The sequence below is a fragment of the Theobroma umbraticum genome, unplaced genomic scaffold (genome assembly GCF_002168275.2).
Source record: "Theobroma umbraticum cultivar Fairchild unplaced genomic scaffold, ASM216827v3 scaffold_130.0, whole genome shotgun sequence".
In the NCBI taxonomy this organism is placed as follows: Eukaryota; Viridiplantae; Streptophyta; class Magnoliopsida; order Malvales; family Malvaceae; genus Theobroma; species Theobroma umbraticum.
In genome coordinates this window covers 7362467-7389120 of record NW_018397264.1, presented here as the reverse complement: position 1 = coordinate 7389120, position 26654 = coordinate 7362467, and the positions used below count along the sequence as shown (strand labels likewise).

Genomic DNA, 26654 nt, shown 5'->3' with positions numbered 1-26654 from the left:
ATAATCATTTTGGGTTTCGGTAACTGAAAGTTCCTGAATTAGCTATTGGATAGACCTTAATAAAAGACAAGAAAAAGAGGAAATATTAATGGACTCGTGGACCTTCCTGCACCATTCGAGAGTGAACTTCATTTCCTTCGTTAATTTGTTAGCTTTTTGGGTCTAGCAAATTTTGAATGACTGAATGGTCCTAGATTAGTGAATAAGGCAGTTTGATTAATTCATTCCATGAATTACGAAATGTTTTGCCGATGTCAGTACTTTGTTTATAATCATTCCTAGGGCATATGCAATGATCTCTGTTAAGCAACAAATTAGTGATTAGGAGTTTCTCTGGCATTGTTCCTATGTCCACATCGTATCACTCTCGTATTTAACCTCTCTGTCCGCGCGAAGTCTATCTAGCAAAGGCAGAAGATCACAGCACCCGCCTCTTCTCTTCTCTCTTTCTCTTTCATGTTCAGTGGCTTTTGGAGAGTGAATGCGGGAGGAAAAGAGAGAGATGGGGAGATCTCCATGTTGTGAGAAGGTGGGGTTGAAGAGGGGGAGATGGACAGCAGAGGAAGATGAAATATTAACGAAGTACATTCAAGCCAGTGGGGAAGGATCCTGGAGGTCATTGCCCAAGAAAGCAGGTCCATACTTGAAAACAATGCCGACATGAAGATCTTTTGTGTTTTGTTTGTTTTAAGTGATTATGAATGAAGGATGATCATTTTCCTTTTGAATTAGGTTTGCTGAGGTGTGGGAAGAGCTGCAGGCTGAGATGGATAAACTATTTGAGGACTGACTTGAAGAGAGGGAACATCACTGCTCAAGAGGAAGAAACCATTGTCAAGCTGCGTGCTGCTTTGGGGAACAGGTACACATAATGTTTTTTCTCCTATCAATTACTTTCCACTCTCGCAGATCACCTACACAGATCAGTACTCTCTAAGGTTTTTGCTTTCAGTTTCTGATTTTTGGGTAAATCTTGAGAACGAATATGGAATTTTGAAACCTTAATTCTGAAGAGCAACCTTACATATCATACGACCATCTCCATTTCTCCAAACTGTTCTCCCTCTTTCTCTTTTTGACGGCAGAAGAAAGACTTGTTAATAAAGAGAGGAAGCTGAGAGCAAGCAACAAGCCTTTCAGCCACAGAGTTATAATTGGCTCGTGCATCCTTTCCCCCAAAACGTTGGGGACAATAATAAACATTAAGAAATTTGTTGAACTTTCCTGGTTGTCTAAATACTATTGGAACTTCTTTGCCCCAAGGTTCAGACCTTGATATTGTTCTTAATTTCACTGCTTCCATGAGCAAAAAGCTAGACAGCTTGCCGAGAGGAGCCCATCATACTTTTAAAATTGCCTGAATTGGCCTCAAGATGCTCCAGAGGATGGTTTTTACCAAGCATCCCATCAGATGCATCTGACATCTGAGTATCTTTACTCTTTTTTGGAACAGCTTACTGCTGATTCATCACTGCTTCATGCACGATATTACTTAAACCCACCCTTTTTTTGGCTGAACAAAAGAAAAAAGGAAAGAAATTCCCATCAGATGTTCAATTCCAAAGTTCTGATACCTATTTTTCTTGCCATTGATTGGGGCTGAATGTTAGTGTATGATCAACATCATATTCTAAGAAGCTAGAATAATTTGCAAAATGAAATACCTTAATTTCTTCGAAAGATAGTGATCAAACACTGCCCTTCCCTGCAGTTAGCGTTATGCTGTTAAAAAAGTCCTTTTAGTTCAGTACTTACAGCTAATTAACCAGTCCCTAGGTCGGAATTGCATGATTGAAACCCTCTTCTCAACTTCGATCTTAGAGAAATTCCTATCAAGCTCAAACTTCAGGCATGAACTTAACCCATTCCCCTTCAACTAAAACTGTTTACCCAGATTTCTTTTATATCTAGCGATTGCAAATATTGCAATGTAATGCCAGCTTTAGTTTGGCAAGGTTAAAATTTTCCAGTACTTTGGTTGCTTCCATCCCTTGGTCATGAAGCTTTCATCAGAACAAGAAGAACCTAGTCATTGAGCTTAATTTCTACCATGAGATTTGTTTTTTTTTTTTTAACCAGTATTTTTTACAATGGTTGGACTGTTTTAGGTGGTCTTTAATTGCTGCACAATTACCAGGACGAACAGACAATGAGATCAAGAATTATTGGAACTCTCATTTAAGCCGAAAAATTTACAGATTCACCAAGACAATAAAAGATACCAAACCAGGTGAGATTGATGATATAACAACAGCGGGAGAATGCAAACGGAGAGGGGGTCGAACCAGCCGATCAGCCATGAAAAGACAAAAGTTGGCTTTGCTGTCATTAGGTATTCCTAAGAATGATCTCACCCCAAATGAGGTGATGGAATCCGCAGCCCAAGGAAACACTATTCCTGGAGCACCAATCCAGGACAGAAAAGTAATGAATAATTGGCAACCCAACGAGAACCATGATGAGGACCCTGATTCTGCAGTAGAGGGCAGAAGAAACATTGGGATAATGCATGGTTCGTGCATGCACAGCAGTGCAGGGAAAGCAGGCAAATATGACGAGAGCAAAAGCAGAGGAATAGCATTAAGTTCTGGTGAAGAAAGTTGCAGTGCGGTTGAAACGTACGGTAGCTGTAGCGAGAGAGAGAGCGAGGAGGTTCAGGGACCATACGAGTGGCTAGACAGTGAAATAAAGCGCCTTAGCAGCGTCCTGCAAAGTAAAGGTGTGGATCCAAGTGGGAACCGTGGCTTTACCACAAATGTAGAAAATGAGGCCAGGGTTATAACTGAGGACAGGGTTAACGGGGTCCAAAGGGGCCCGGAAAAAGATAAAGAAAGACAAAGCTGTGGCATCTGGAGCTCAAATGCAGAGATAATTGGTAAATCTGGGGAATTGCAGATGAGTTCCTTTTCATCGCCTGCAGAAACTTCATGGTTCGACGAGGATTGGCTTGATTGGGATTCTGCTGCTGGGTTTGGTCAGTGTCATGATGATGATCAATGGGAACTATGGGATGATTCAGACAAGGTGCTTTGCCAGTTGTGGGATGATGGCAATGGTGATGAATCTGCATGACAGACGTCTGTCTCAGTCAAGCACACCAACATTAACGTATATATAATTACCAATACTAATTTGTTAACGCGAATGTATCTTCTCAATTTTCTACTTTTGGTTTGTTTGTTGACACATTTTCCTTCTATTAAAGCAATCATTGAATAAAGTCAATGCGATATTATCTCGATTTAATATTTAAAATTAAACACGATATTTTCAAATTAAAATTTCATTAATATTAATATATTTAAATTTTTTTAAAATTTTAAAATAATTACATATAAATTTGATTATTTTATAAGTTTTACATGATTTCTCTTTTTATATTATGATATATATATAAGAGTTTTGGGTTCCGTAGATTAAAATTTTTTTTTATTCTAATCTTAAATATGAAAAGTAAAACCACGCGATCCAAGAATTGAGAAGTAAAATCTTAAATATTTACTATTTAAGATGATAAACATTCAGGCATGCATGTTAAAAAAAGAGAATTAGGAGGTGTGATTCTTCAAAAGGTTTGTTGTAAATTCTATGTGGCAGCTGGACATCAAATTAATATATCTCCTCTCTCCTCTCTTTCCTTCAAAAATTTTCAATCAATTTCTAACACAGTACCAACATTTAAAGCTAGGTTTAGCAGATATGTCTTGTTCACCTCCCTTTCAGGTTGACGGAATCATAGAAAGGACAAAAGGCAAATGGTAGAAAGTACATAGGTTAAAAGTGAGGGATGCATGTTCTTCATTTGTCCAAGTTTAATTAGTTGGGGGGGATGGAAGTTCAATCCTTTGACATTGTCAAAATTAAACTCTCTCTCTCTCTTTATAGAATCAAGGGACAAAAGAGTACATTGAAAGTAATATATATTGTTAATTATGATGGTATATAAATAGTTTCAATAATAAAATTAATTGTAATTGGATAAATTAATTAAGATATATCATATATCTTATTTTTAAAGGGAAAGCTATATCTATGTCGTGCTTTGGCTTTTTTATCATTAAGGTATGAATATGATAAAAAGAAAAATAAGAAAGTCGGGATGAAGGAAAAATGAGTTCTTTTGATTTTTTTTAATGGCAATGAGAATATTATTTAAATTATGCTATATAGAGAGTTTAAGTTCCAAACCTAGGGTAAAAGAACATTTAATAAAATAGTCCCTTTACATAGAATATTACTAAAAAGTTTTCATAAAAAAGATCTTTATTTATAAAATCTCTGATTTTGTCGATTTTTTTACAATTGATCAATTCGCTTCTTTAAAATGTGCTTAAAAGATAAATCGAAGATTTAGCTCTTGTAAGTTTGGGACATAATTCATCTTTGGAGAAACTCTATGATTTCAATGTGCTTCTTTTGATGTTGGTGTTCAAGTGTTTTCATTGAAAAGAGTTTTTAGGTTACCCTATCATATTCCATGATTCTTTCTACCCACTTCCTCCTCTTAACGATGGCTCCCTATGCCTTCTTCTTTCATTACCCACCCAAAAAAAAAGGGGTATAAAAACATAAGATTAATAAGAAAAGTCTTCTCAAATTAGCTTTTTATTTTATTTTGCTTTCATGCTAAGTTATCAATTATCCATGTGATAGAAGAGGAAAAATAAGAGTAATCCCAAAACATTAAGCTATATACTTAATAAATTACAATAACATAGGATGTATTTAATGAATAATTATAATTTAATGTCATTTTTCTTTTTCTTCATTGAAATTTCACTTGTTATGTAGAACTAATTTAGGTTGGTGTGGTTGTTTTCAAGTAGGCCCAAATTCCTCGGACATTGGCCTTTTCTTTCCAAGGACAAAATGACCAAAACATTTATTGCCATTGACTTTGCTTTCTATGTCTTTTGCACATGAAACATAAAAATTGAATACTAAAGATTCAATCAAATTTTGCTTTATGCATTTGAAGAAAATTAAAAAGGCTTAATTTTTTTTATTTTACTTTATTTTTATTCTTCATCTAAAAGATTTCAATCTCAAAAAAAAATTTTCCTTATAGAATTTCCCTTTTTTTATTAAATAATTTCAAATTTTAAGTAAATATCCGTAATTAAATTAAATAGAAGAAAAAAAAAAGGAAAAAGAGATAGGACGAAGATATTATGATACTGAATACGTGAAACATATGAAAGTTTCGAGACTCAAAATCATCAATCATATTAAACCATTTGGAAACTTTTTCTTGGGATAATTGAATGCCTGATAATCATTATTTGTTGCACCATAATCTCAGTTAAGCAACAGTTGGAGACTGTTGCTATGTTTACATCATTCACTTTATGCAAACCAACTTAGCACAATACGATGAAAAGTTACATCGTTAAACCACCTACTTCAACATTGATGTTAGCAGAAGTTGTTTGATATCTCCTCTTTGTCTGGTTGGTGCTTTTGGGATTGATAATTTCTTGGGAAATGGGGAGATCTCCATGTTGTGAGAAAGTGGGGTTGAAGAGGGGACGATGGACAGCCGAAGAAGATGAAGCATTGACCAAGTACATCAACTCAATGGAGAAGGATCCTGGAAGTCTTTACCCAAGAATGCAGGTATCCTTACTTCAGCAAGAATGTGAATGTAAGTGAAAGCAAGACGATGATTTTGTTTTGTTTTTTGTTTGAAGGTTTGTTGAGGTGTGGGAAGAGCTGCAGGCTGAGATGGATAAACTATTTGAGGCCAGACTTGAAGAGAGGGAACTTCACTGCTCAAGAGGAAGAAACCATTGTTAAGTTGCACAGCACTTTGGGGAATAGGTAGGCATTTTCTCCTGTTGATTTTCTTTACATTCATGCAAAAAGTATATATTTTGCCATATAATTAATGCATTAGAAAAGTACTTTTGGTTCCAATTTCCTCTCCATTTTTCTCGTTAACTTATCACAGTTAACTAAGCTTGAGCACCTAAACAGCTCCATGCACAATTCCAGCGCCACATTTCTAGTTAGAACATGTCCAACTCCCTAAGCATTAACAAATGCACCAAAGAAGCCAACCATCCCAGTACCTACAGATTAAAATCCAGGAAAACGTACGTCCTTTATATCACCAAGCCCTTTGCTGGTAATGAACACCATTACATCTAGGGTAACACTTCAGGAAAAATCAAATTCAGCAGCAACACTGGATATCTTTCATAAAACAGTAAGGCCACAATCAAGAACCAAAGAAAAACCTTCAAAACCTCCCCTAAAATCACCAAATTTTAAGTGTATCATGATCCAAAAACATGCCAAAATTATCACCTCATGTGTAGAAGCTTGCTACACCTAATTAGAATTGTATTGGAAATGGAAAATTTAATCTGGAAACATGGTATCTATATATCAAACTTTTCTTAAATTCAGACTTGAGAGAAAAGATTCAAACCCCATTTTTTGAAGGATGGACACATATATATACACCTATCAATAGGCTCAAACATCATTACCTATCAATTTTAGAATTGAATCGAGTACTGTATTTTTCTTTTGAAATTTGAGTTGCGTCGGCATAGATTCCTTCTTTGTTTTTGCAACCTTCGGATGTGTGTGTAGGTGGTCATTGATAGCAGCAGAGCTGCCAGGACGAACAGACAATGAGATAAAAAATTACTGGAAGACTCATTTAAGGAGAAAAATTTACAGCTTCACCAAGAAAATACATGATGGCTCTCCACATATGGAGGCTGTCCGAATTGGTGACTTAGCACACAAACACAAAGGTCGAACCAGCCGGTCAAACATGAAAAGGCAGAAGCTAGCATTGATGTCACTAGGGATGGCTAGCAAGAATGGCACAGGCACTGCAACTGATCAGGAAACTGAAGGCGCGGCAGAGAAAACCAACATCATTGGACAAATGAGGGACACCAACATTTTGAGAGATTTGCAGGCCGGGGAACTTGGAACAAATGGTTGTTGTATGAACAACGATGCGAGGACTGTAGATGGTTGCATTAATGATAAGAGTGACAGCCCAGCAATATGTTCTGGCGACGAGAGCTGCAACAATAACGCTGCTTAAGTGCTGTACGACCCCAGCGACAGGGAAACTGGTGTCATTGAACCATATGAGTGGCTTGATAGTGAAATACAGCGGCTTTGCAGAGTGAATTTGCGGTGGTGGGTCCTAGTGGGGATGGTTGCTCTGACCCCAAGGAAGAGAATGGCAGTATCATGGTTATGACTGAGGAGATGGACAGTGAAATCCCAGCGTCCGAAAGTGATGACGAGGAAAGAGGTAGCTACAGCATTTGGAACTCGGATTGTGGGAGGAGTTCTGGAGAGTTGCAGGTGTGTCGTTCATCACCATGGAAATTCATGATTTGATGAGGGGTGGCTTGGTTGGGATTTTGACGAAGCTGATGTACTTGGGATTCGGAGCCATGATCGATGGGAATCACGGGATGATCTTAATTACTTCCAAAGTGTTAATCAAAACCATCAGGGAATCATGGGATGATCTTATATACTTCGTAAGTACTGTTGATAAAAATGATCACTGATATATGTAACATTACTTGTATAAAACACTAGTGTAGTTATTAAGTGTGAATGCGCTGCTACATATATTCCATGAAAAGACACGCGAATTTTCGCATAAATTTTTTATCTTTTATTTAGAAAAATGTTTAAATTTTGATTTGTATCCAATCACGTATTTTAATCTTAATGAAAAAACTAATTGTTAGTAAGATTTAATATTAATTAATATTATATATTTATTATGCGATAGAGAATGTGATAATGTGAAAAATTGATATAATCATGTCCTTTTTTTTAAATAAATATTATTTATTTTTTATGTGAATTTATAATTTATAACATGTGCAGTTGTAATCCTACAGGTACATGTGCATGTAATTAATCTAATAATTAGATGTTACATTTCAAACATAGGTTTCATGTCCCAGATTAGCCAAGGTTATACTTGAGTTAATTTTTTGCTAATTATCAGCAAATATTGTATGTAATGAATGCACTATTATTTGAATGAAGCAACTCTATGATCAAACTGAAAATGTTAATTCAATGATGCCTTGATATGAAGCAATAATTTGAAGAATGAACTTTTAAGAATCTTCATGAGACAAAGATCCCCCCCAAGGGGTAAGATTTATGAAGAGAAACATACATTGGAAGTGGCAAAACTAAAGGCTTAAAACAGTGCAAGCTATCATTGATCAATTCAGCAACCAAAAGCATTCAATTTAGCCCTCACTGTCTCCAAGTACAAATGCACTCATCAACTTTAAAGCCCTGGCCATTTCCCATATAGGCCATGTGCTTGTGCACGAGCTCATCCATTCTACACCTGGTGTGACTAAGCAGAAAGCATTAAAGTTGCAAGACTTCAGCAACCACCTCATCAACCAAGGTGTTCAGTATTTGACCCTCAATGTCTGCTCCAAGTGAAAATGCATCAACCTCAAAGTCCAGCCATTTTCCATATTGACTGCTCATGTCCTTGTCCACAAGCTCATCCACCATACAATCACCCATGCCTCTCCACCCTGAGATCTCCTTGTACACTTCTTCAGCTAACCACTCATTTCTTCTCAGAATCATCATCCCTTTTGCCCATGTTCTGCATCCCCCACCCACGTACCGCCTGCATCTCAAGTCTAAGCATTCGCTGACAGAATCAAATAGTACCTTCCGTTCTAGCCTAGACTCCCCACCATTGCTTCGAAATCCTGCTCTTCGGCTTTCCAACTTATCAAAAAGATGAGGGTTTATGATTTCACGAGCACGGCCTAAGGCAAAGTCCTTGACCATCAATTCCACATTACATAGTATCAGCTTTACATATTCTAGTTCCCAGTTGACTGATTTCATGGGATCTGACTTAACAACAGTATTTTGATTTCTTTTAGCCACAGTTCCAGGACATAAGGAAGAAGCTGAATCTGATAAATCTGTGTCAGCGTCTAGTGAGCGTAACTTCTTTGAAGAACTCAGCCCAAGAACTTCCTGAGCTTGAACAGATGAGCAGTGCTTGCTTCCTGAAATTGTATCAGAGATACAGATTAGTATACCTAAAGAAAAATTTATGCAACAGATTTAATAACGAACATAAAGTATAAGCCACTACTTTTACCTTCTATACTGCAACTATCTGTGCTATCTGAAGAGTTGCAGCTTTCAGTCGAAAAGGAAGGTTCAAGAATAGAAACTGGACTAGGTTGCCGAGCATCAAGACAGCTACTGCTGCATTCATCGCTCTCATCTCCCTGAATGTGCCATATTAGCATTAATTATCATCATGTGAAATAGTTTTGATGCATTTTATAGCAACACTCACTCAAGCTTGAGATAAAAGAATGGTTAACCATTAAAACTCCAAAAGAAGATACATTCAAGCAGCAGATTATCTAGTTAGAAGCACAACAAACAAAGAAAACTTGAGTGGAGTTTTCTTAGAAAATTGAAAAGCTAAGTCTTTTACCTGAAACTTATGCTTCAATCTGAGCAGTTGAAGATCAGTGGAGGAAAGGTTGGAACCGTGACAACTACCCTGTTTATCATATAAGCTCGGCGTAGTGGTAACAGCATTAGGCGTGTGCACCAGGTCTTGTGAAAATGACATAGAATTAGAAGCTGATCCTGAATTGAGAGATTTGTGGCAAGAAGATTCAACTGCATTACTTAATTCCCTTAGCTTTTGCTCCAAAAGCATACTTAAAGCATCTCCTCCTATGACATTATATCCCAACGAAGACAACTTCATACTCTCAGTGTCAAGCAACAATCTTTTACCCTGATTATCCATGCAAATGCCGTTATTTTTCTGTGCAATCTGAGCAGATGTTTCCATTGACCGGGTTAGTGGGGCTGTGAATGTGAAGGAGACAACATCCATGCCTTTCTTCTTGCTATCTTCTACCCAGCTGAAGTTCCTTTCAGTAACAGGATGATCTTCCTTTTGATTTTTTTCAATCAACACATTATCAACAACCTGATTTTTCTCAAATTGGAAATTCCTATCAATCGATCTTTTCTTCCTTGGGTTCTTTGTACCAGAATATGGACCTCCTTTTTCACTATCTGTTGCACCAAAGCCCAACTTCCTTGAGCCAGTTTTGGAATTCCCAACAGTTTTACCTGACATTTTGTGTCGCCCAAAGGAAGAATCCCCAGAGAGCACTTTTCTACTGTGCAAGTTGGAAGCCGTGGACTTTGAAGGTAATTTGTCTTTATCAACTATACAATTTTGCTTCTGATTGTTCTGCTTGAGTACACCAGAAGCATTGTGCATAGAAGATTTCTTATGCAAACTCTTTTGAGTACATGGTTGGCTCTTGAATGGTTGACTTGACTTAACCTCACTCTGGTCTTTCTGCCCGAGAAAACTTCGACTGCTGCTTGAAGCCAATCCTTCTCTTTTCTGTACATTGACCTTTGCTTGGATTGCAAGCGAAATAGACTTACCCTTACTCTTTAAAACGGAAGAAATTTCTTCTGTATCAGAAGCCCTGGGTGATGTTGTGTCTGTTGACCCATTCCAACTCTTGTTCAGAGATTGTCCTTTAAGATACTTGGCAGCATTTGACTCAACTGGTCTTCTAGTTGTTTCAGTGAGCCTGGATGTTTTTTGGGCAGCTTCCACTTTCTCTTTCAAATCTCTAACTTTCAAGGGCACAGAAGAAGATCCAACCATAGGCATTTTCTGTGCAGCCTCCATTTTTTCTTTGAAATCGCGAACTTTCACGGGCACTGAGGATGACCTGACCATAGGCATTTTGGCTCTAGAAATAGCTTGGGGGCCAGGCTCGATAATTCTTGCAGCTGCTTCCATTATGTGAGCAGCATTCTTAGTAGGAACAAAACCAGGACTCTTGATAGGAGACAAAAGTTTATGATGGGTAATTGGAATTGTTTTAGCTGCCTTAGGGGGCAAACTTTCAGTTTGGAATCTCTCTATGGGCTTGCTGATTATCTTCTGAGGCTTTGACTCCCCAAAATTCCTGGCAGGGCCCTCCATCTTATTGAACAGATCTCCAGGATAAATTATTTTCTGGTCATGATGATAATTAAGGTTCCTATTTCGGAAATGAGCATCTCGAAGAGATTGAGTGTCAAAAAAAGGGGTGGAGTAAGGCTCAGAAGACGTAGGCAAAGAATCTAATCCCATAAGCCTGGCCACTACACTAGGGGCCCTAGCTCCATATATGTCATCATCAGTAACTGATGAAGCACAACTGTAATCACTACTTCCTTTGATGCTTGTCCCTGCTCCAATTTCATCCTCATCCATCTGCAATAATCACAACAAGAATTGTAAAGAGTCTCAGATTAAAACACTCCGTCAAGAGTGTAATGAGATCTATGCTGAAATCATTTGGAATTGCCATGTTCTCACCAGATGGAATCGTGTCATTGGTAAGTTTCCATCACTTCTCTTCCCCTGTTTTGAACGCTCTAAAAATTCAAAGAAATAATACTGATTAGTGACCATAAAAAAGATATAAACTATTACGGTACAAGAATATAACTTTCACTTGCACAAAGCTGTGCATGGTGACACGCTTCCTGTTGCATGCTCATCTGCACCGGGGAGGCAGTTATACCTGGAAAATCTGACTTGCTCGAGAATAACTTCTTCCGAGATTTTGCAGTCCAGTCAAATAGCTGAAAAAATCCACCTACATAACCTCCTCCATTTTTTGAACCTTCTTTGTCAACCCCCATTGTATGAACGCAGAATCCAGGGCTGCTCAATTTATATAAGCAAATGATACAAAGAGAAATAGAAACTCTGTTCCACCAACCAAATCCATCTGTAGATGTTATTAACACAACAAACAGTTCAGTTACCAAGTAAAATTGAATTTCTTACACAATCAAACTCTCCATTAGAAGTTTTTATTACATATTCCTACAAGAATCTAAATCATTTTAAGATGTTAAGTATGCGATGTAACTTCTCTTACTAGGATCTCCGTTTTTCAAAGCAGAGAAAGAAACTAAGCACCATTACATTTTAAAGAGCTGTCTATGTAAGTTTCCTTCAATATTTTATTAGATGAAATGGAAGGTCTGATGTCTATATAGAATCCTTAGAAGGGAAATTAGAAGACAATTAATGGAGTTGAACTAGCTGCTCCTTTAGCCCAGAACTTAAGATCTCTAAAAGTGCAACAAGTTAACATGGTCAAATGCAGTATCTCCATCTTCATATCACATCAGACTTAAATAGCCGTTGCAGAACTTCAAACAGCTAAACTTTGTCAAGAAAACTAGACAACAGAAGAACATGAAGTGAACACTTAAAACACATGTACTCCTGCTACCATTATCACCATCTTAGATCTATATCACAATGCACTCAATCATAAGGATTTCAACAATATTGCTCTCACAATTTCCAGGTCAGAAGCAACTTAAGATGTCAAACTCTGCTATATCAAATCTCTCTACCTGTGCCTGTATATCTATCCCCATAATTTCCCATGATAGCCTTGCTACTGAAAAAGCAAAGACCATACCATGTAGCATTTGTCTTTGACCAGAGAAGTTCAACAGCTGAAGTTTCTATGGTACCAAAGTGAATCAAAAAACTTGTAGAAACTAATTGCATTGACTCAGTTTACTAAATTAAACACCTCAGATCCCAACTCTAACCAAACTGCGAATCAAATGCTCTTCAGCACTATTTAAAAAAAAGAAAACCATTTTACTAAAACTAAAAGTTTGTCTAAGAGAGAGAGAGAGATTGCTCCTTTAATGTACCAAACAATTCAATTTCATTGAACCTGCATCAAGAACACTATATTCAAACTTTTTAAGTAACATTCCTCTCCTAGACTTCCTCAGCACCTAAACAAAGCCCACATGAACAATTTAACAAGAAAAAAAAGACCCATTAATCAATTCCATGCCAACCAACAAGCAAAACCAATACCTCAAACATCAATAAACAGCAACTTAACACAAGAATCAATGCCCACAATCTTCTCACTAATCCATTAACAAAAACCAAAAACTTCAAATCAAAGGGAAAAAAAACCTTACATTGAAAAACTAATTGAGTGAGATCAGCTCAAAAGCAGCTGAATTTTTCTGGGTTCAGCTTAAATATAAAGAAAAGAGTAAGCTTTGATATGGGTTAAGCTTAAATTTTAGATTTTTGAAAGAAACAAAAGCGAAAGGCTCCTCCTTTGAGTGTGAGAAATGGACAGAGAGACAGAGAAATAGAGAGAGTGAATTGTAGTTCAAAGCAATAAATGGAGGCAGAGTAAATAACATGGGATTTTGTTTTTTGAAAAAAAAAAAAATGATTATTCGTTTGAAATAAAAATTAATTTAAAGTTTTATTATTAAAAAAGGAGGAAAAATTAAAAGGCCTATAACGTCTCTTTGGAGGGGGACGAGATTTCAAATTCCAAACGGAGACTTTGGAGTGGTCCTGGGGTTTCTGATAAACTCACGCATAAGTTTCATTAAGTTTGTGTACTACTTGATGGACTGGTGCACACGTGTTCAAAAGTCCTATTTTTTTCCAAGTTGAGGGTAACATGGTAAATTGCGTGTCTAATCAAAACATCAAATGGGGCTTGTGTAATTGGGGTCTCAATGTCTTCATGTTGCGGTCTTCAAGCACAAGAAAATTTGTTCCAAGGTGTATTACCTTATCTGCTCCTCTCATTAGATATTTTTTTTATAATTTTACGTCACAAATTTAATAAAATTTTCAAACTAAATTTAAAATTTAAAATTTTTAGTAATATAAAATTGAATATTTAACATAAAATTATATAACAAGATGTTGAAGATAAAGAATTTCTATTTTTATTATTCCCATTGAGTTAGTCGTGTTCAATAATTGTAAAGTGGGCCAAATCTGGTTACTTAAAAGGAAATTATGGAAAGGAATGAATTGCTGATTTAAATGTAGAGCTAACTTCTAATATTCTACAATGGTAGATTTGATTTTGTACTTGGAGATAGTTGCAGATAGGAGAGCCCAAATTTAATGAGAAATATAATGCTGTCAAGGTAAGGTTCTAAATCAGGTTTGCCATTTTTGCCTGGAATAAGATGATGAACACTGTCTGAAAGTAACCAACCAAGCTCATCCTGTCTTGTTTTCTTTTCAACCTGCCTGGAAATGTCAGCCCATAGAAGACAATGTCAGCTTAAAACTTGCATACAAACGTTGTTATTGCCCGAGATTATAACCAGGAACGACAAAGAAAAGAGCATTGGTCCTGTGAATTGTTATGTACAGCAAAAAAATTCAACATATTCTTCCTTGAATTACTTGTCGTATTTTACATTATCTCCAGGAGCAAGGAAAAACAAGATTCAAAAAAACAACCCCCTCTCTGCTTCATCTTGATCATCATTGCAATCTAGTAGCCACGAACAAATTCGCAGTACTTGTTCTTCATCCAACGAAACCCGTGCCTTAACGAAGATTTCAGCTTGGCTTCAACAGCATAGGACTTGTACTTCACCACACGGCGTTGCCTCTTCAATTCAGGGTTGCCAACGCCCCGTGTCGGACGAGAACTGTAGTTGTAATTCGTGTAATTGTTGCTGGACTTATTGTGCATCGGTGGTGTTGGTAAACGGATAGGTTGAGGAGGAGGATCCGGGGTGCTGCGATGAGATGATGGTTGATTTGATGAACTATTATTATCTTTCATCCCAAGCCTCCATTCACCACCGAACGTCCTGTTTGCTGCCTTGAAATCTTCCATCTCTCTCGCAGCATCTGCCATTCTTCCTAATTGGCAGAGATTTAGACAGAGAGAGAGAGAGGGAGGGAGGGAGGGAGACCAGAAACAGAGAAGATTTTCTAAGCTATAATGCTTCAGAATCTTGTTATGTATAACACAAATGATGGTTTTTAAGGAGATGAGGAGAGAGGAACCTGGTTTATGTTTTTCCTGAGGTTGTTATGTGGACACTACCAAATATTTTAGTGTTTATTGAATTGTAGAGCTGTCTTGTGTTTGAATTTTGGTTGGTTCCTAATATTAGACTCTGAAACTTTGAAGAATGTTAGACTTGGTTGGATGACCTTGAATCCCTCCCTGTTTTCAGCTATCTATTAGATTGTTTACAGTCCCCTTAAATTAAACTTGAATAGACCAAAGGGTTCCTAGATTTTCAAATTCTTTCTTCTTTCAGAGAAGTTTTCATGTTGGGGGCTTGGAGCATACCATGGATTTTGGATTCTGGGTTACACTACAACTGCATAGTGAACTCTTCGACTGTATTTCTGCTACTTGAGCCCCCTCAGGATTCGAGGGAAGAAAAAAACAAGAAGTTCAAATCCTGGCTCAACGAGCAACAGGGCACTTGCCAGTTAATTAGCCAATTGGAACTGGGAGGAAGAAAAGTAACAGCCAAGATCAATTCTACCCCCTGGAGAAGAAGTCAAAAATTGGACAAACCACAATCATGTGCACCCACATTTTTTTTTCCTTTTTTAGCTTGTAACAGACTCGAACCAGGACTGAAGTTCAAAATCAGGATGTGTTCTCCTAGGGACCAGTGGCTCATCTCGAGGTAGTGGATGACGGTGCTAGCCTCAAATGGAGATCTATGTTATCTCCTTCATTTACTTCCGTAGCTGCTGATGAACCCGATGTTGAGCTCACGCCAACTTCAGCTTGTACTTGAAAAGGTCCCTGATCCTGTTGCGACCCGCCAACATGAAAGGGACAAGGACCCCTTTGAGGTAGCATTGGCAGAGATGTAGCCGAGAGACCCCGAAACCGAGCTGCATGATCAGTTGCGGTCATGCTCGTGGACCCTCTTGCATAAATCAACCGCCTTGATCGAGCTGAATGCGCCGTGATAACAGGGCCAGAAGTCACAAACCGTTGTTGTTGTTGATGATGATGATCGCCGAAAAACGAGGATTGTTTTGCTCGTCGTTCTCTTTTGTGCGCATTCTGATGGCCACCCAAAGCTTGAGAATTGGCAAAACCTCTGTGACAAAACTGGCACTCAAATCTCTTGTACTCTGCATTTCCTGGAACAAATCCAGGCACTTTGTCATAGGCAACTACAGGAAAACCGAAAAGCTTCAGTGTTGAAGGTTGTTTTCTGCCAGGCTCATCTGCGCCATTGGTTTCTGGTTCACTCATGCTAAATCAAACACCAGGAGAAAGGGCTGCTTTGCTGATGTAAATTTTTTTGGAAATCCATAGAAATATATAGAGAAGGAGTATATCTCCCATGCAGACTGACGCAAATACCCTCAATCAGAGAGTGAGCAACCATATCCAAAACTACAGCCTGAGTTGTTCAGTTTACTGTGAATCCCTTTATAAATTCCCTTTGATAGAAGACAAGCACTCGTGCGAAACTGAAAACATACCTATAAAGTAAGTCCTAAGCTTTCAGCGCGTGCATCATGTCCTTTCAACATCCCATGGTATGTAGTGTTTGTCAACACTAAACGATTGCAGATATGTTTGTCTGTCACAAATATATTCTTTCTTTAATCTCAGTTCAAACTAGTCAGCAGTCCTGATATCAGCATTTCGATTTCTGTTTCTAGTCTGATGAAAAGGGTAACAAGCTGCAGCATGCAATAAGGTTCTTTCTATTGATTTGCCTTGGAGAAAGCAATGGACTATAATTTTCCATAACATGGCAACATGATACATTGCTAAAACAAGCAAAGGGAATGCTTGATGATTCTTGGTGACGGTCGGCCACTGAGAGACGCCCAGGATGGTTCTGCATGCTTTCTTTAGAGCCCGAGATAATTAATAGCAGTGTCACCCACAATGCGACCTCCTTTGACTTCACTAACTAGGATATGCCTTTGTGAAACTACAACCACCATCGAAAGTGTCCGAGAAAAATATCCCCCAAACATTTACACTTCGAAAGCTAGATACATAGCCTGTAATCATTAACCTTCCTTGTTGGTTCTTCACCACCACTCCCCGTCAAATTGAACTTTTGCATACGTATGGGAAAGCTCTCCAATAACTCATCATGTTTCTTAAAGTCCTAAAATGCTCCTGGCTGGCTGGCCTGATGATTAGATACTCACTTCCTAAGAAATGGAAGAGTCAAAGAGGACTTGAATATGTAATTAATGTATAATTCTTTTTAATTTATTATATGAGAAGTGATCGAATGATGAGATATATAACACGAGCATGTATATGTTTATCTATTCATTACGTCGTGTTTTTCTAATTATTGAAAATAATTACATGTATCACAACCCTCCAACTTAAACATAACATATGGTACTGTGATTCCTTTTTTGCTAGGTAAAAGGGACCAAAACGACATCAATAATGCCACTAAATCCTCACTGTCTAGGCGTTTGGTAGTCCAACCAATGCCAATAATTTCGAAGCTTTTTAACCCATCAAGTCCCTTGTACATATTGGCCCTGTGAGGTTGGATTCTTACAGGGACATATTTTCTCTGTAACAGCACAGGATGGGAATAGCCTGAGGCCGGTGGATCCTGGAAACAAACATTGATGGCAGTAGTATCAGGACGAAAACAACTAAAAAGTGGGAATAGGCAGGTGGAGAGATGGAGCTCGTGCGATGATCATGGTAGGGAAAACATGATCACGACTTTTGATTGGTTGTTTTGGTTTTCTTTGATGAGGCAAAGGTCACACATTCCGAAAATGGCCAAGTTAAATCATGTCACCTTTTGGAAAATTGTTCTTAATTGAAATGTTTCATGTCCCATTCAGTTTGTTGTTAGAGAATGTAACCTTTCAATATAATTAAGTAGACAGACATATCTCATTGATTAAGGTTCCAAGTTGATATTGTGTTTATGAACGTAAATCTTTAAAAAGTTTTTGTAGTTGAAACTTATACAAACATATTTTGCTAATTAAGTTCTCAATTTGATAATTATATAATTCTCATTTCTTATAATTATGATCGTAAATTTTTAAATGTTTTTGTAATTGAAATTAAGACAAACCTATCTCACTTATTAAAATCTCAATTTAATAATTACACGATTGCGGTCGCATGCTTTTGTAATTGAGAACCAATTCATTAAAATCGTAATTTTCATACTTATTTTTAAATTTGATAATTGCTATTAAACGCAATTCAATCACCTTATTAAAGAGGATGGGTTATTCACATCTCATCGCTCTCTCTTGTTACTAAAGAAAATCTTGATATATCGAACTCAAAGTTCTAATACCATATTATAAAAAAAATCTTTTATATTATAAAATTATATGCTATAGAGAAATTTAAATTATATAATATATATTAACACAAACATATATTTTTTTAAAAGAAAATTGAAATTAAACTAGCCAAATTAAAAGGTCCACTAGAATAGAAGTAGGCTACATCAATAGTCACTTACTACAAAACGTGACAATGTGGCCCCGAAATTTGCTCATTTCTGTCATAGAAAGCATAGGCATACTCCATATGCTTATGTTTTGTTTTTATTATTATAAGGTCAACCAAATAATACATCCTTTTTTGTCCACCTCATCTTTTTCGACTTTATTGACAATGATTTAATTAATTTGAATCATAAATTTTGTGTCGATTTCACTTAATAACGAAAAGAGTTGACTTAAAATTAAAATATGAATCTTTCTCGATTCAATTTTTAATGTTTTATAATGACAAAGACGAAACTTGAGTCACTTAAGCTTGCTTTAAATGAGATTAGATTTGGATTAAAACAAGATTAATTAAGGGTTTATGGCAGGAAACAAAATCCTTTGAGCCTTGCTTTGTGTTGCTTGTCTCAAAGATCAGTCCAATTTTTGAATAAGATAAGACCCATTTTGTTTGGGCCAGGCCAGCCCCATGAAGAGATTTTGCATGATTTATTTCATTAAAGAAAAACTCAGTGTTAAGTTTTTTCTCAAAATTTTGACTTTAGAAAATAACAGAAGAACCGTTATAATTATAAAATTTATATTTATTATCATTATAATCAAATTTAACAATTTATATAAACATTTATTGGTATATCTTATTTTTTAATATAGATTAAAAAAATAAATTCGACAAAACTAACAGTATAATTAAGATTTACGATGAGTAATATATATTTTTTTGAAAGGACAATGGCTAGTATATAAATATGTGCTAGATAATATTCAACTGATATAAATAAGACTAAAGTATTTTATAAACAAATTCAAGTAGGGTACACAAAGTAATTTCAAGTATTTTTCATTGAAACTTGATTACAGATAATAAATTTTAATATTTATATTACTTTTTATTGGATGTATTATTTGTAATTGATAAATTAGTTTTTTTAATTTATAAATTATTTAAATATAAAATTAATTTTAAATTTATTAATTTAATTTTAATAAATAAAATAAATAAAAATAATTAAATTTTATTTTGTTTAAAGAATTCGGATCGGATTGAAATCTGTAACGAGGACTCACGTAATTTAAAACTAAATAAGCGTGTTGGAATTTTAATAACGTATTCATTAGTTGGAGTTGGATTTATTATTAGATTTTATAATCGGATTGGAATACGGGAATTTTAAAATGAACGGATATTACCCGTTACATTTTTTATTTTTCAAGTATACTGTAACAACAAGCGCAATTTAGCATCAGTCGGTGGCCAGGAAGGCAAAGTGACGAGCCAAAGCCACAAGCCTCAAAGATCAGGGTAGACTCTAACGTACGCCGACCGACGGGGATACGGCAAGCCCCGCGCACGCAGCAAATGCGTCACAAGAAACACGGGTTTCCCGTGAGAATCGTTGGGACTTCACGCTCCTCCATCGCGCGTATCCATGTACAGGAAAAAGTATCCCCAAGAAATCTCGGTCTCGAAACGGACCCCACCAAAATCAACAACCCCCTTATTTCGATCCAACGGCTAATGATCAACATGCGCGCACGATAACATCGGGTACCACCCTAACGGCGCACGGTAGTCAACCTCCCCTGACAATAGTTATCGTTCCCCAGAGGATGCGCTCTGCTCACCCCTCCTGAGCCTCCCCGCCAGTTTCATCTTTTCTCTATTCCTTTTTTACCACTTTGTTTCAGTTCGTTATTGACCGTTACAAAAACATAACTTTTCACCTAGAAAATTCCAGGTAAATTTTTCTTTCAGCTTATTAAGTTGAAGAATTTCTTTTTGAATCGATCCCTTATACTTTGTGATGATTTTTCTTTTCTGGGTTTGGGTTATTTTTTAGAGGGATTCCAATGGCTAAGAGATCAAGATTGCATTGAGAAATTTAGCTCTCAAGTGAGTTCCTTTTGGTCCAATTTAAGCTTTAATCCAACCCCTTTTTTGGGGTTTTGATTGTTTTGATCAAGCTTAAGTTTTTTGCCTGATTTTGATCTAACTATGCTGGAATTGGTGGAATACATGGTGGAATGCTTATACCCTTTAATCTGAAATGTTAGTCTACACATTGAGTTAATGGAAGAAGTAGCATTGTTATTGTTAAATGTTAATTTTCAGTGTTCAATTATTAGTTATTTCTAATGGATGTTATGAGGATATGAAGCATTTTGGAGCTAGCATGAAGAGTGTTGATGGAGAAGAAAGGTAGTTACTTTACTTGATAGAATGTGGTTCCTTAGAAACCAGAGGGACATCATGGTCTTGTTATTGTGTTATGACAGTGTTTAGCAGCTTCTTGCATTCATAGTATTGCTTCTTCTCTTGATGCAGAAATTTAATTGGCTTGCCCTTTATTTAAAAATTTTGTTTAACTATGAACTATTATTGTTTTTAGGTAGTGTATCTGCTATTTCATTTATCTATTGCGGAAAGAATGTCAGAAGGAACGAGTATGGTGATGGAATCTTCTGAAAATGGCACTGATTTATCTCAAGATGATACTGGAACCATAGTGGAAATGCCTGAAGACACGATATTGTCACAACAAACTTCTGTGAATCTTGTTCCATTCATTGGCCAAAGATTCGTATCACAGGATGCTGCTTACGAATTTTATTGCAGTTTTGCCAAACAATGTGGTTTCTCAATCAGACGCCATCGAACTCGAGGGAAAGATGGGGTTGGTCGTGGAGTCACAAGAAGGGATTTTACTTGCCATCGAGGTGGGTATCCACAGATGAAGCTGTCTGAAGATGGGAAGATGCAAAGGAATCGCAAATCATCTCGTTGTGGTTGTCTAGCATCTATGCGCATTGTCAAGCGGGCAGATTTTGATGTCCCTGAATGGCGTGTTACTGGCTTTAGCAATGTCCACAACCATGAACTCTTAAAAGCAAATGAAGTGCGTCTTCTTCCTGCCTACTGCACCATTACTCCAGATGACAAAGCACGGATTTGCATGTTTGCAAAAGCTGGAATGTCAGTGAGACAAATGTTAAGATTGATGGAGCTAGAGAAAGGAGTTAAGTTAGGTTGTTTACCTTTTACAGAAATTGATGTGAGGAACCTGCTACAGTCTTTCAGAAATGTCAATCGCGATTATGATGCTATTGATCTTATTGCAATGTGCAAGAAATTGAAAGATGAAAATCCTCAATTTCAATATGATTTCAAATTAGATGGTCATAACAGGTTGGAGCATATTGCATGGTCTTACGCTTCATCTGTTCAGCTGTACGAGACATTTGGAGATGCTGTGGTTTTTGATACAACACACCGCATGGATTCCTATGACATGCTATTAGGTATTTGGGTTGGAGTAGACAATTATGGAATGACCTCCTTTTTCGGTTGTGTGCTGTTACGGGATGAAAATATGCAATCTTTTTCCTGGGCATTGAAGGTGAGACACCAATAAGCATACTTTTGATCGAACTAAAATTGTCTGCATAAACTTTTTACCTCTCAATCACTCAGACTAGGAATCAGCAATTTACCATATAGGAGCACCTTCCCTGAACTTTGCACACTTGGACTTCATCTTCAAATTCATTTCTGAATTGAATGGGGTCAAAGTAAAGTTTATGGGATATAAAAGTTTATGAAATGGTGACTAGGGATTAAAAGTGCAATCAATGTATGTTTTGTTCTTTAAGCATCTAGTTCCTCTGCTTCTCTGATTTCCCATATATTATTCCTTTTTTTTTTAATCTTGTAAATGCATATCCTTTCTACTTCTTCATGTTCCTATATTTATGCAGACATTTCTGGGCTTCATGAAAGGAAAGGCTCCACAGACCCTACTAACTGACCAAAATATGTGGCTGAAAGAGGCTATTGCTATTGAAATGCCTGAAACCAAGCATGCCTTTTGCATCTGGCACATAATCTCAAAGTTCTCAGATTGGTTCTCTCTTCTGCTTGGGTCACGATATGATGATTGGAAATCTGATTTTTATCAGCTTTATACTCTGGAATTATTAGAAGATTTTGAAGAAGAATGGAGGGACATGGTTGATAAATATGGACTCCATGAAAATAAGCACATTATCAGCTTATATGCATTGCGGACTTTTTGGGCTTTGCCATTTTTGAGGCCTTATTTCTTTGCAGGTTTGACGAGTTCATGTCAATCAGAGACTATTAATGCTTTCATCCAACGGATTTTGAGTGCACAGTCACAACTAGATCGTTTTGTAGAGCAAGTGCGCAAATTTTGATTTTTTCCTTTCCTCTTGATTATCCAGTTGATGTAAATTTCACTATGCCTAATCTTACTTGAACATTTGTGTTTGCAGGTGGCTGAGATTGTTGAATTTAATGACCGTGCTGGTTCTAAGCAAAAGATGCAAAGGAAACTGCAGAAAGTCTGCCTCAAAACAGGTTCACCAATTGAATCTCATGCAGCTACTGTTCTTACGCCCTACGCCTTTGGTAAGCTCCAAGAAGAGCTTTTATTGGCTCCGCAATATGCATCCTTTCTGGTAGACGAAGGTTGCTTCCAGGTCAAACACCATACCCAGATGGATGGAGGGTGCAAAGTGCTTTGGGTGCCATGTGAAGAGCACATTAGTTGTAGTTGCCATCACTTTGAGTTTTCAGGCATCCTTTGCAGACATGTTCTTCGTGTTCTATCAAGCAATAACTGTTTCCATATTCCAGAACAGTATCTTCCCAGCCGTTGGCGTATTAATAGTTCATCTTCCACAAACCTGCTAAGGAATGCGACGCGACAGCATTCTGAAAAGATTCAGTTGTTAGAGTCCATGGCTTCAACACTTATAGCAGAATCAATTGAAACAGAGGAACGTCTTGATGTTGCTTGTGAGCAAACTGCCATGGTTTTATCCCGCATCAAGGACCTTCCTAGGCCAACACATAGTGCAAATGACATTGTCTACAATTGTCCCTCCGACTTGATTCTACCAGAGGTAGAAGACACTGATGGAATCGTTCAGAGCTTCACCATCGGGACTTCTCATGAATCTCTCACCTCAGGAAAGATTAAGGACAGAAGGTCAAGAGATGGGATTGACATTGCTCGAAAGCGGAGACATTTTTCTGGGTCTTGCTGTGGGCAGTTCGGACATGATTCATCAGACTGTCCAATGCTGGGAGGGGACAATTTGAATGGAGATGCGCTAGGATACCTGTAAGCTAAGCTTTTTAGAAGCCAATAGTAGGTTTGCAAAGAAAATGGTTGTTGCCCTTCATTCTCCTTCCAAATTCAGCCATGCGAAAGGAATTTTTGAACTCCTTTCTCGAGTAAAGATCTCATTGTCCGATTCCCATAATCAACAATTCCCAATCTATATAATTTTTTCACTTTTTTAATTAACAACTTTTTCAAACATAAAATTTAACTGTTTAAGTATGAACAGAGATATAACAAAAATATTATTCTCAGAACAAACTAGACCAGATCAGAACGCACCGCTGCAAACCGACATCAAATATTCTTTGAGCCCATTCTTTCATTTGTTCTTTTGTAGTGCATGGTTGCCTACGAACTCTAATGTTTTGCTTGGTCAACATTGGAAGGCAAACTGTTTAGCTTTTATTATAATTTGAAAATTATTGCCCTTTCTTTACCAACAGAAGTAAGTCCAACTGTCCAAGTATATAATCGCAGCTGAGTTGTGCCTTGTTACCTTTCTATATTTGTATTTTGTTTCATAGTAACAAAATTAAAGTCCCACAAATGGTAACTTCCCCTTTATAGTAACTTCTCTTGGGATATGGTTGCTGGTATTCGTGGCTCAGAAAAGTTGATGTGATGATGAATGAGATACAGAACATGCTGAACACAATCATAAGAAATGGTGGGTCAGGTAAATCGTGGGGTCTAAGATGTGAAACTGAAGAACATTCTCTGTGGTTGCAGCAGGGAATCTCTTCATTTGCGAATGACTAAATAAAACAGAGCTAAGAAATGGTACACTTTGAGCCAAAGACTAAAAGAAAAGAAAGAGGACCAGAAATGCACTTTGAGCCAAAGATGGTGAGAGAGAGAAAGTGAGAACTCGACATTGAATTATACACGTGTCTATCATGAGCAAGCAAGTTGTGGCCTGAGACTTTTTTATATATTTTTGTGTGACTGTTATCTCAAAATATGCAGAATAAGCCTTTGAAAGCCAAATTTTAGAACCGACAATCTTCCTTGTGTGAATACTTAACAGTAACGCCCAGAACCTTGGAATCTTTGGCCTTTAAGCAACCTTTGGTCCAAGCAATTCTATAGTTCTATTCACCTTTCGTCCCGCAAACCATTTAATCCTCCATGTAGTCTTCTTCCAGGGTGCCTGCATGAATTCTGTCTCTTTTGGGACTTAAAAAATGCCTAAAACAGTGGCTGTCACACATGCTGATCTTGCACCAAGTCGTCGAAGCACTGAATTGGGCAGCAGGACTGGTGTTGTCCTTATGGTTTTAACCATTCTCTGCGGCCTGTTTTGCTTCATCCTTTGCCTCATAGCAGAAGCCACTCGTTCCCAGGTTCTTTGATTTACCTTTCCGATGGAAAAAGAAATTCAATTCAGATTACAATTGTGACATGTATATTATCTTGCAGGAAAGATGGGTGGGCACCGATGCTAATGGGAAGGAAGTGAAATATGAATGTGCGTACAGCAGTAGCGGCAAGACACCATTGTTGTGTGCTGCTGTGGCATTTGTGGGACTCGCTGCTGCCATGGTGGTGGAACATATGTACATGTTGATTGCAGTCAGCAAATCGCCACCGCCTGCTCTGCTTTCCTGGGACCTTGATTCCTCTCGTGCCAAGACTCTCACCTGGCAGGGAGGATTTTTCTTTGTCACGACCTGGTAGGACGTCTGATGCAGTACAATTTTCCTTTTCAAATCCTCAGTCCTATCTGATGCGAAATCTGTTCTTGCTTCTGCATCTTGATTGCATCACAAGTCATTCTCCTTACAGTGCCTTGCGGCTACCCTTTTGATTATAATACCATTTAACTCACAAACATCTTGCAGAATCTGCTTTACTCCGCATCTTTTTTTCTTTAAACAACAAATAAATGGCAAAGCAGCTGCGTTTCGTATGGAAACAAGTCTAAAATTCCATTGATTCTGTGCAGGCTTTGCTTTGCTGTCGGAGAGATCCTGTTGTTGATTGGGCTTAGCGTGGAGTCAGGCCATTTGAAGAACTGGTCAAAACCAAGAGAGAGCTGCCTCATCGTCAGAGAAGGCTTGTTCTGTGCTGCTGGTGTGTTCTCATTGCTTACAGTTTTCCTGGCTGCAGGCCTCTACTTAACAGCATTGCATGCACAAAAAATGTTCCAAGAACAGCAAAACGTGCAGCAAGAGGTCCTTGCGACCTCCGCCCTGTACGCGTCGCCACCTGGCTCACCACCCCATCGGATGACAACCGTTGCCAGAGAGGATCCGGTGATCACAGAGTTTCCAAACGAACCACCGCCATCGTTTTTGTATTCATGGGATTTCAGCAAGCAATGGAATAATGTCTAGAGCAAAAGCAAATAGATGCCCTGTGTGCCTCTTGGCAAAGCTGAAGGCACAAGCTAGGGCTGCATTTTCTGAGCAAATGGCTACACACAAGAAAAGAATGAGAAAATTGTATTCATTTGATTTTTGCAGACAATTTTCCTTCTTTACACAATCAAACAACTTTTGTTGCACATTGAATTAATTGATCAACTATACTATAAAACTAAAATATTCAAAACCGATTTATATTGGATTTTACTATTTTCAGAAATTTATATTATATATATTAATAATATTTTTATAAATATTGTATTATATATTTAAATATATATGTTTAATAATTGGTTTTTCTATCGGGGTTCGATTTTAATTTTAGACATAGAAAATCGATTCAAATAACAAAATAAATAAAATTAAGTAACCAATTAAAAACCAAAATTAAAACAGATTTAATACTCCTAAAATTAAGATTAATGACTCATGGACTTGGGATGGAACCAAAGAAAAAAGACTTGCTCCTACTAAAAAACCAAACTTAAATTGGGCTGCCAGAGGCTTTGGAGGATCAAAAGAGTATATGCTTTAGTACATCTTATTCATATGGACCCATTGATTCTTTTGCATTTTTCATGTTTAAAAAAAATAAAAAATAGTCAAATGAAAAAAAAAAGAATAAAAAGAAATGTGGGCATTACTTTAATGAATAAAAGATAATCATTGCTCTTAAAATCTTTATATTTGTATAATACCACAATACAAATGTCAAATATTCAAGAATAAATTACACCATTTAAATCTTGATCAACTATATAATTACTTCCA

At 37.1% G+C, this 26654-nt stretch overlaps 6 protein-coding genes across 9 annotated transcripts; 4 read left to right on the top strand and 2 right to left on the bottom strand.

The window, feature by feature from the left end:
• Positions 1-132: 132 nt before the first annotated feature.
• On the top strand, positions 133-3236 carry LOC110421124 (uncharacterized). Its single transcript, XM_021434608.2, has 3 exons — positions 133-635; positions 733-862; positions 2109-3236. The coding sequence occupies exons 1-3, from the start codon at positions 482-484 to the stop codon at positions 3070-3072; spliced, it is 1248 nt and encodes a 415-aa protein (XP_021290283.1). The 5' UTR covers positions 133-481; the 3' UTR covers positions 3073-3236.
• Positions 3237-5417: 2181 nt separating this feature from the next.
• Positions 5418-7624, top strand: LOC110421125 (transcription factor MYB111-like). Its single transcript, XM_021434609.1, is given in 4 exon segments — positions 5418-5572; positions 5575-5616; positions 5691-5820; positions 6601-7624. Coding segments are annotated over 4 exon segments (729 nt in total). The 5' UTR covers positions 5418-5484; the 3' UTR covers positions 7070-7624.
• Positions 7625-8101: 477 nt separating this feature from the next.
• LOC110421123 (uncharacterized) lies at positions 8102-13263 on the bottom strand. Its single transcript, XM_021434607.1, has 6 exons — positions 13060-13263; positions 11616-11825; positions 11408-11466; positions 9494-11302; positions 9146-9278; positions 8102-9050 (listed from the first exon to the last, which is right to left on the bottom strand). The coding sequence occupies exons 2-6, from the start codon at positions 11734-11736 to the stop codon at positions 8383-8385; spliced, it is 2790 nt and encodes a 929-aa protein (XP_021290282.1). The 5' UTR covers positions 11737-11825; positions 13060-13263; the 3' UTR covers positions 8102-8382.
• Positions 13264-13990: 727 nt separating this feature from the next.
• On the bottom strand, positions 13991-16287 carry LOC110422008 (uncharacterized). Its single transcript, XM_021435766.2, has one exon. The coding sequence runs from the start codon at positions 16146-16148 to the stop codon at positions 15555-15557; it is 594 nt and encodes a 197-aa protein (XP_021291441.1). The 5' UTR covers positions 16149-16287; the 3' UTR covers positions 13991-15554.
• A 3396-nt stretch (positions 16288-19683) lies between these two features.
• On the top strand, positions 19684-23813 carry LOC110421387 (protein FAR1-RELATED SEQUENCE 11-like). Of its 4 annotated transcripts, XM_021434983.2 has the most exons (6): positions 19684-20106; positions 20209-20261; positions 20527-20567; positions 20758-21765; positions 22124-22567; positions 22661-23813. In XM_021434983.2, exons 4-6 carry the CDS (start codon positions 20797-20799, stop codon positions 23516-23518), a joined length of 2271 nt encoding a protein of 756 aa, XP_021290658.1. In that variant the 5' UTR covers positions 19684-20106; positions 20209-20261; positions 20527-20567; positions 20758-20796; the 3' UTR covers positions 23519-23813. The 4 variants fall into 4 exon arrangements, with proteins under 4 accessions (XP_021290658.1, XP_021290657.1, XP_021290655.1 ...); XM_021434980.2 differs by lacking the exon at positions 20527-20567 and having other exon boundaries at positions 19685-20106; positions 22661-23812; XM_021434982.2 differs by lacking the exons at positions 20209-20261; positions 20527-20567 and having other exon boundaries at positions 22661-23812.
• A 680-nt stretch (positions 23814-24493) lies between these two features.
• LOC110422092 (transmembrane protein, putative (DUF1218)) lies at positions 24494-26050 on the top strand. The gene is made up of 3 exons (XM_021435872.2): positions 24494-24860; positions 24937-25190; positions 25463-26050. Exons 1-3 carry the CDS (start codon positions 24702-24704, stop codon positions 25851-25853), a joined length of 804 nt encoding a protein of 267 aa, XP_021291547.1. The 5' UTR covers positions 24494-24701; the 3' UTR covers positions 25854-26050.
• The last annotated feature ends 604 nt before the right edge of the window (positions 26051-26654 follow it).

What these genes read in the sequence shown, in the direction of transcription:
- LOC110421124 (XM_021434608.2), top strand. Translation starts at nt 482, where the DNA reads ATGCGGGAGGAAAAGAGAGAGATGGGGAGATCTCCATGTTGTGAGAAG. An exon ending in GTCATTGCCCAAGAAAGCAG is followed by an intron (nt 636 to 732) that starts GTCCATACTTGA and finishes CTTTTGAATTAG; the next exon opens with GTTTGCTGAGGTGTGGGAAG. An exon ending in CGTGCTGCTTTGGGGAACAG is followed by an intron (nt 863 to 2,108) that starts GTACACATAATG and finishes GGACTGTTTTAG; the next exon opens with GTGGTCTTTAATTGCTGCAC.
- LOC110421123 (XM_021434607.1), bottom strand. Translation starts at nt 11,736, where the DNA reads ATGGGGGTTGACAAAGAAGGTTCAAAAAATGGAGGAGGTTATGTAGGT. An exon ending in CAATGACACGATTCCATCTG is followed by an intron (nt 11,303 to 11,407) that starts GTGAGAACATGG and finishes TGATTATTGCAG; the next exon opens with ATGGATGAGGATGAAATTGG. An exon ending in GATTGAAGCATAAGTTTCAG is followed by an intron (nt 9,279 to 9,493) that starts GTAAAAGACTTA and finishes TGGCACATTCAG; the next exon opens with GGAGATGAGAGCGATGAATG.
- LOC110422008 (XM_021435766.2), bottom strand. Translation starts at nt 16,148, where the DNA reads ATGAGTGAACCAGAAACCAATGGCGCAGATGAGCCTGGCAGAAAACAA.
- LOC110421387 (XM_021434983.2), top strand. Translation starts at nt 20,797, where the DNA reads ATGTCAGAAGGAACGAGTATGGTGATGGAATCTTCTGAAAATGGCACT. An exon ending in CTTTTTCCTGGGCATTGAAG is followed by an intron (nt 21,766 to 22,123) that starts GTGAGACACCAA and finishes ATATTTATGCAG; the next exon opens with ACATTTCTGGGCTTCATGAA. An exon ending in TAGATCGTTTTGTAGAGCAA is followed by an intron (nt 22,568 to 22,660) that starts GTGCGCAAATTT and finishes TTGTGTTTGCAG; the next exon opens with GTGGCTGAGATTGTTGAATT.
- LOC110422092 (XM_021435872.2), top strand. Translation starts at nt 24,702, where the DNA reads ATGCCTAAAACAGTGGCTGTCACACATGCTGATCTTGCACCAAGTCGT. An exon ending in CAGAAGCCACTCGTTCCCAG is followed by an intron (nt 24,861 to 24,936) that starts GTTCTTTGATTT and finishes ATTATCTTGCAG; the next exon opens with GAAAGATGGGTGGGCACCGA. An exon ending in TTTTTCTTTGTCACGACCTG is followed by an intron (nt 25,191 to 25,462) that starts GTAGGACGTCTG and finishes GATTCTGTGCAG; the next exon opens with GCTTTGCTTTGCTGTCGGAG.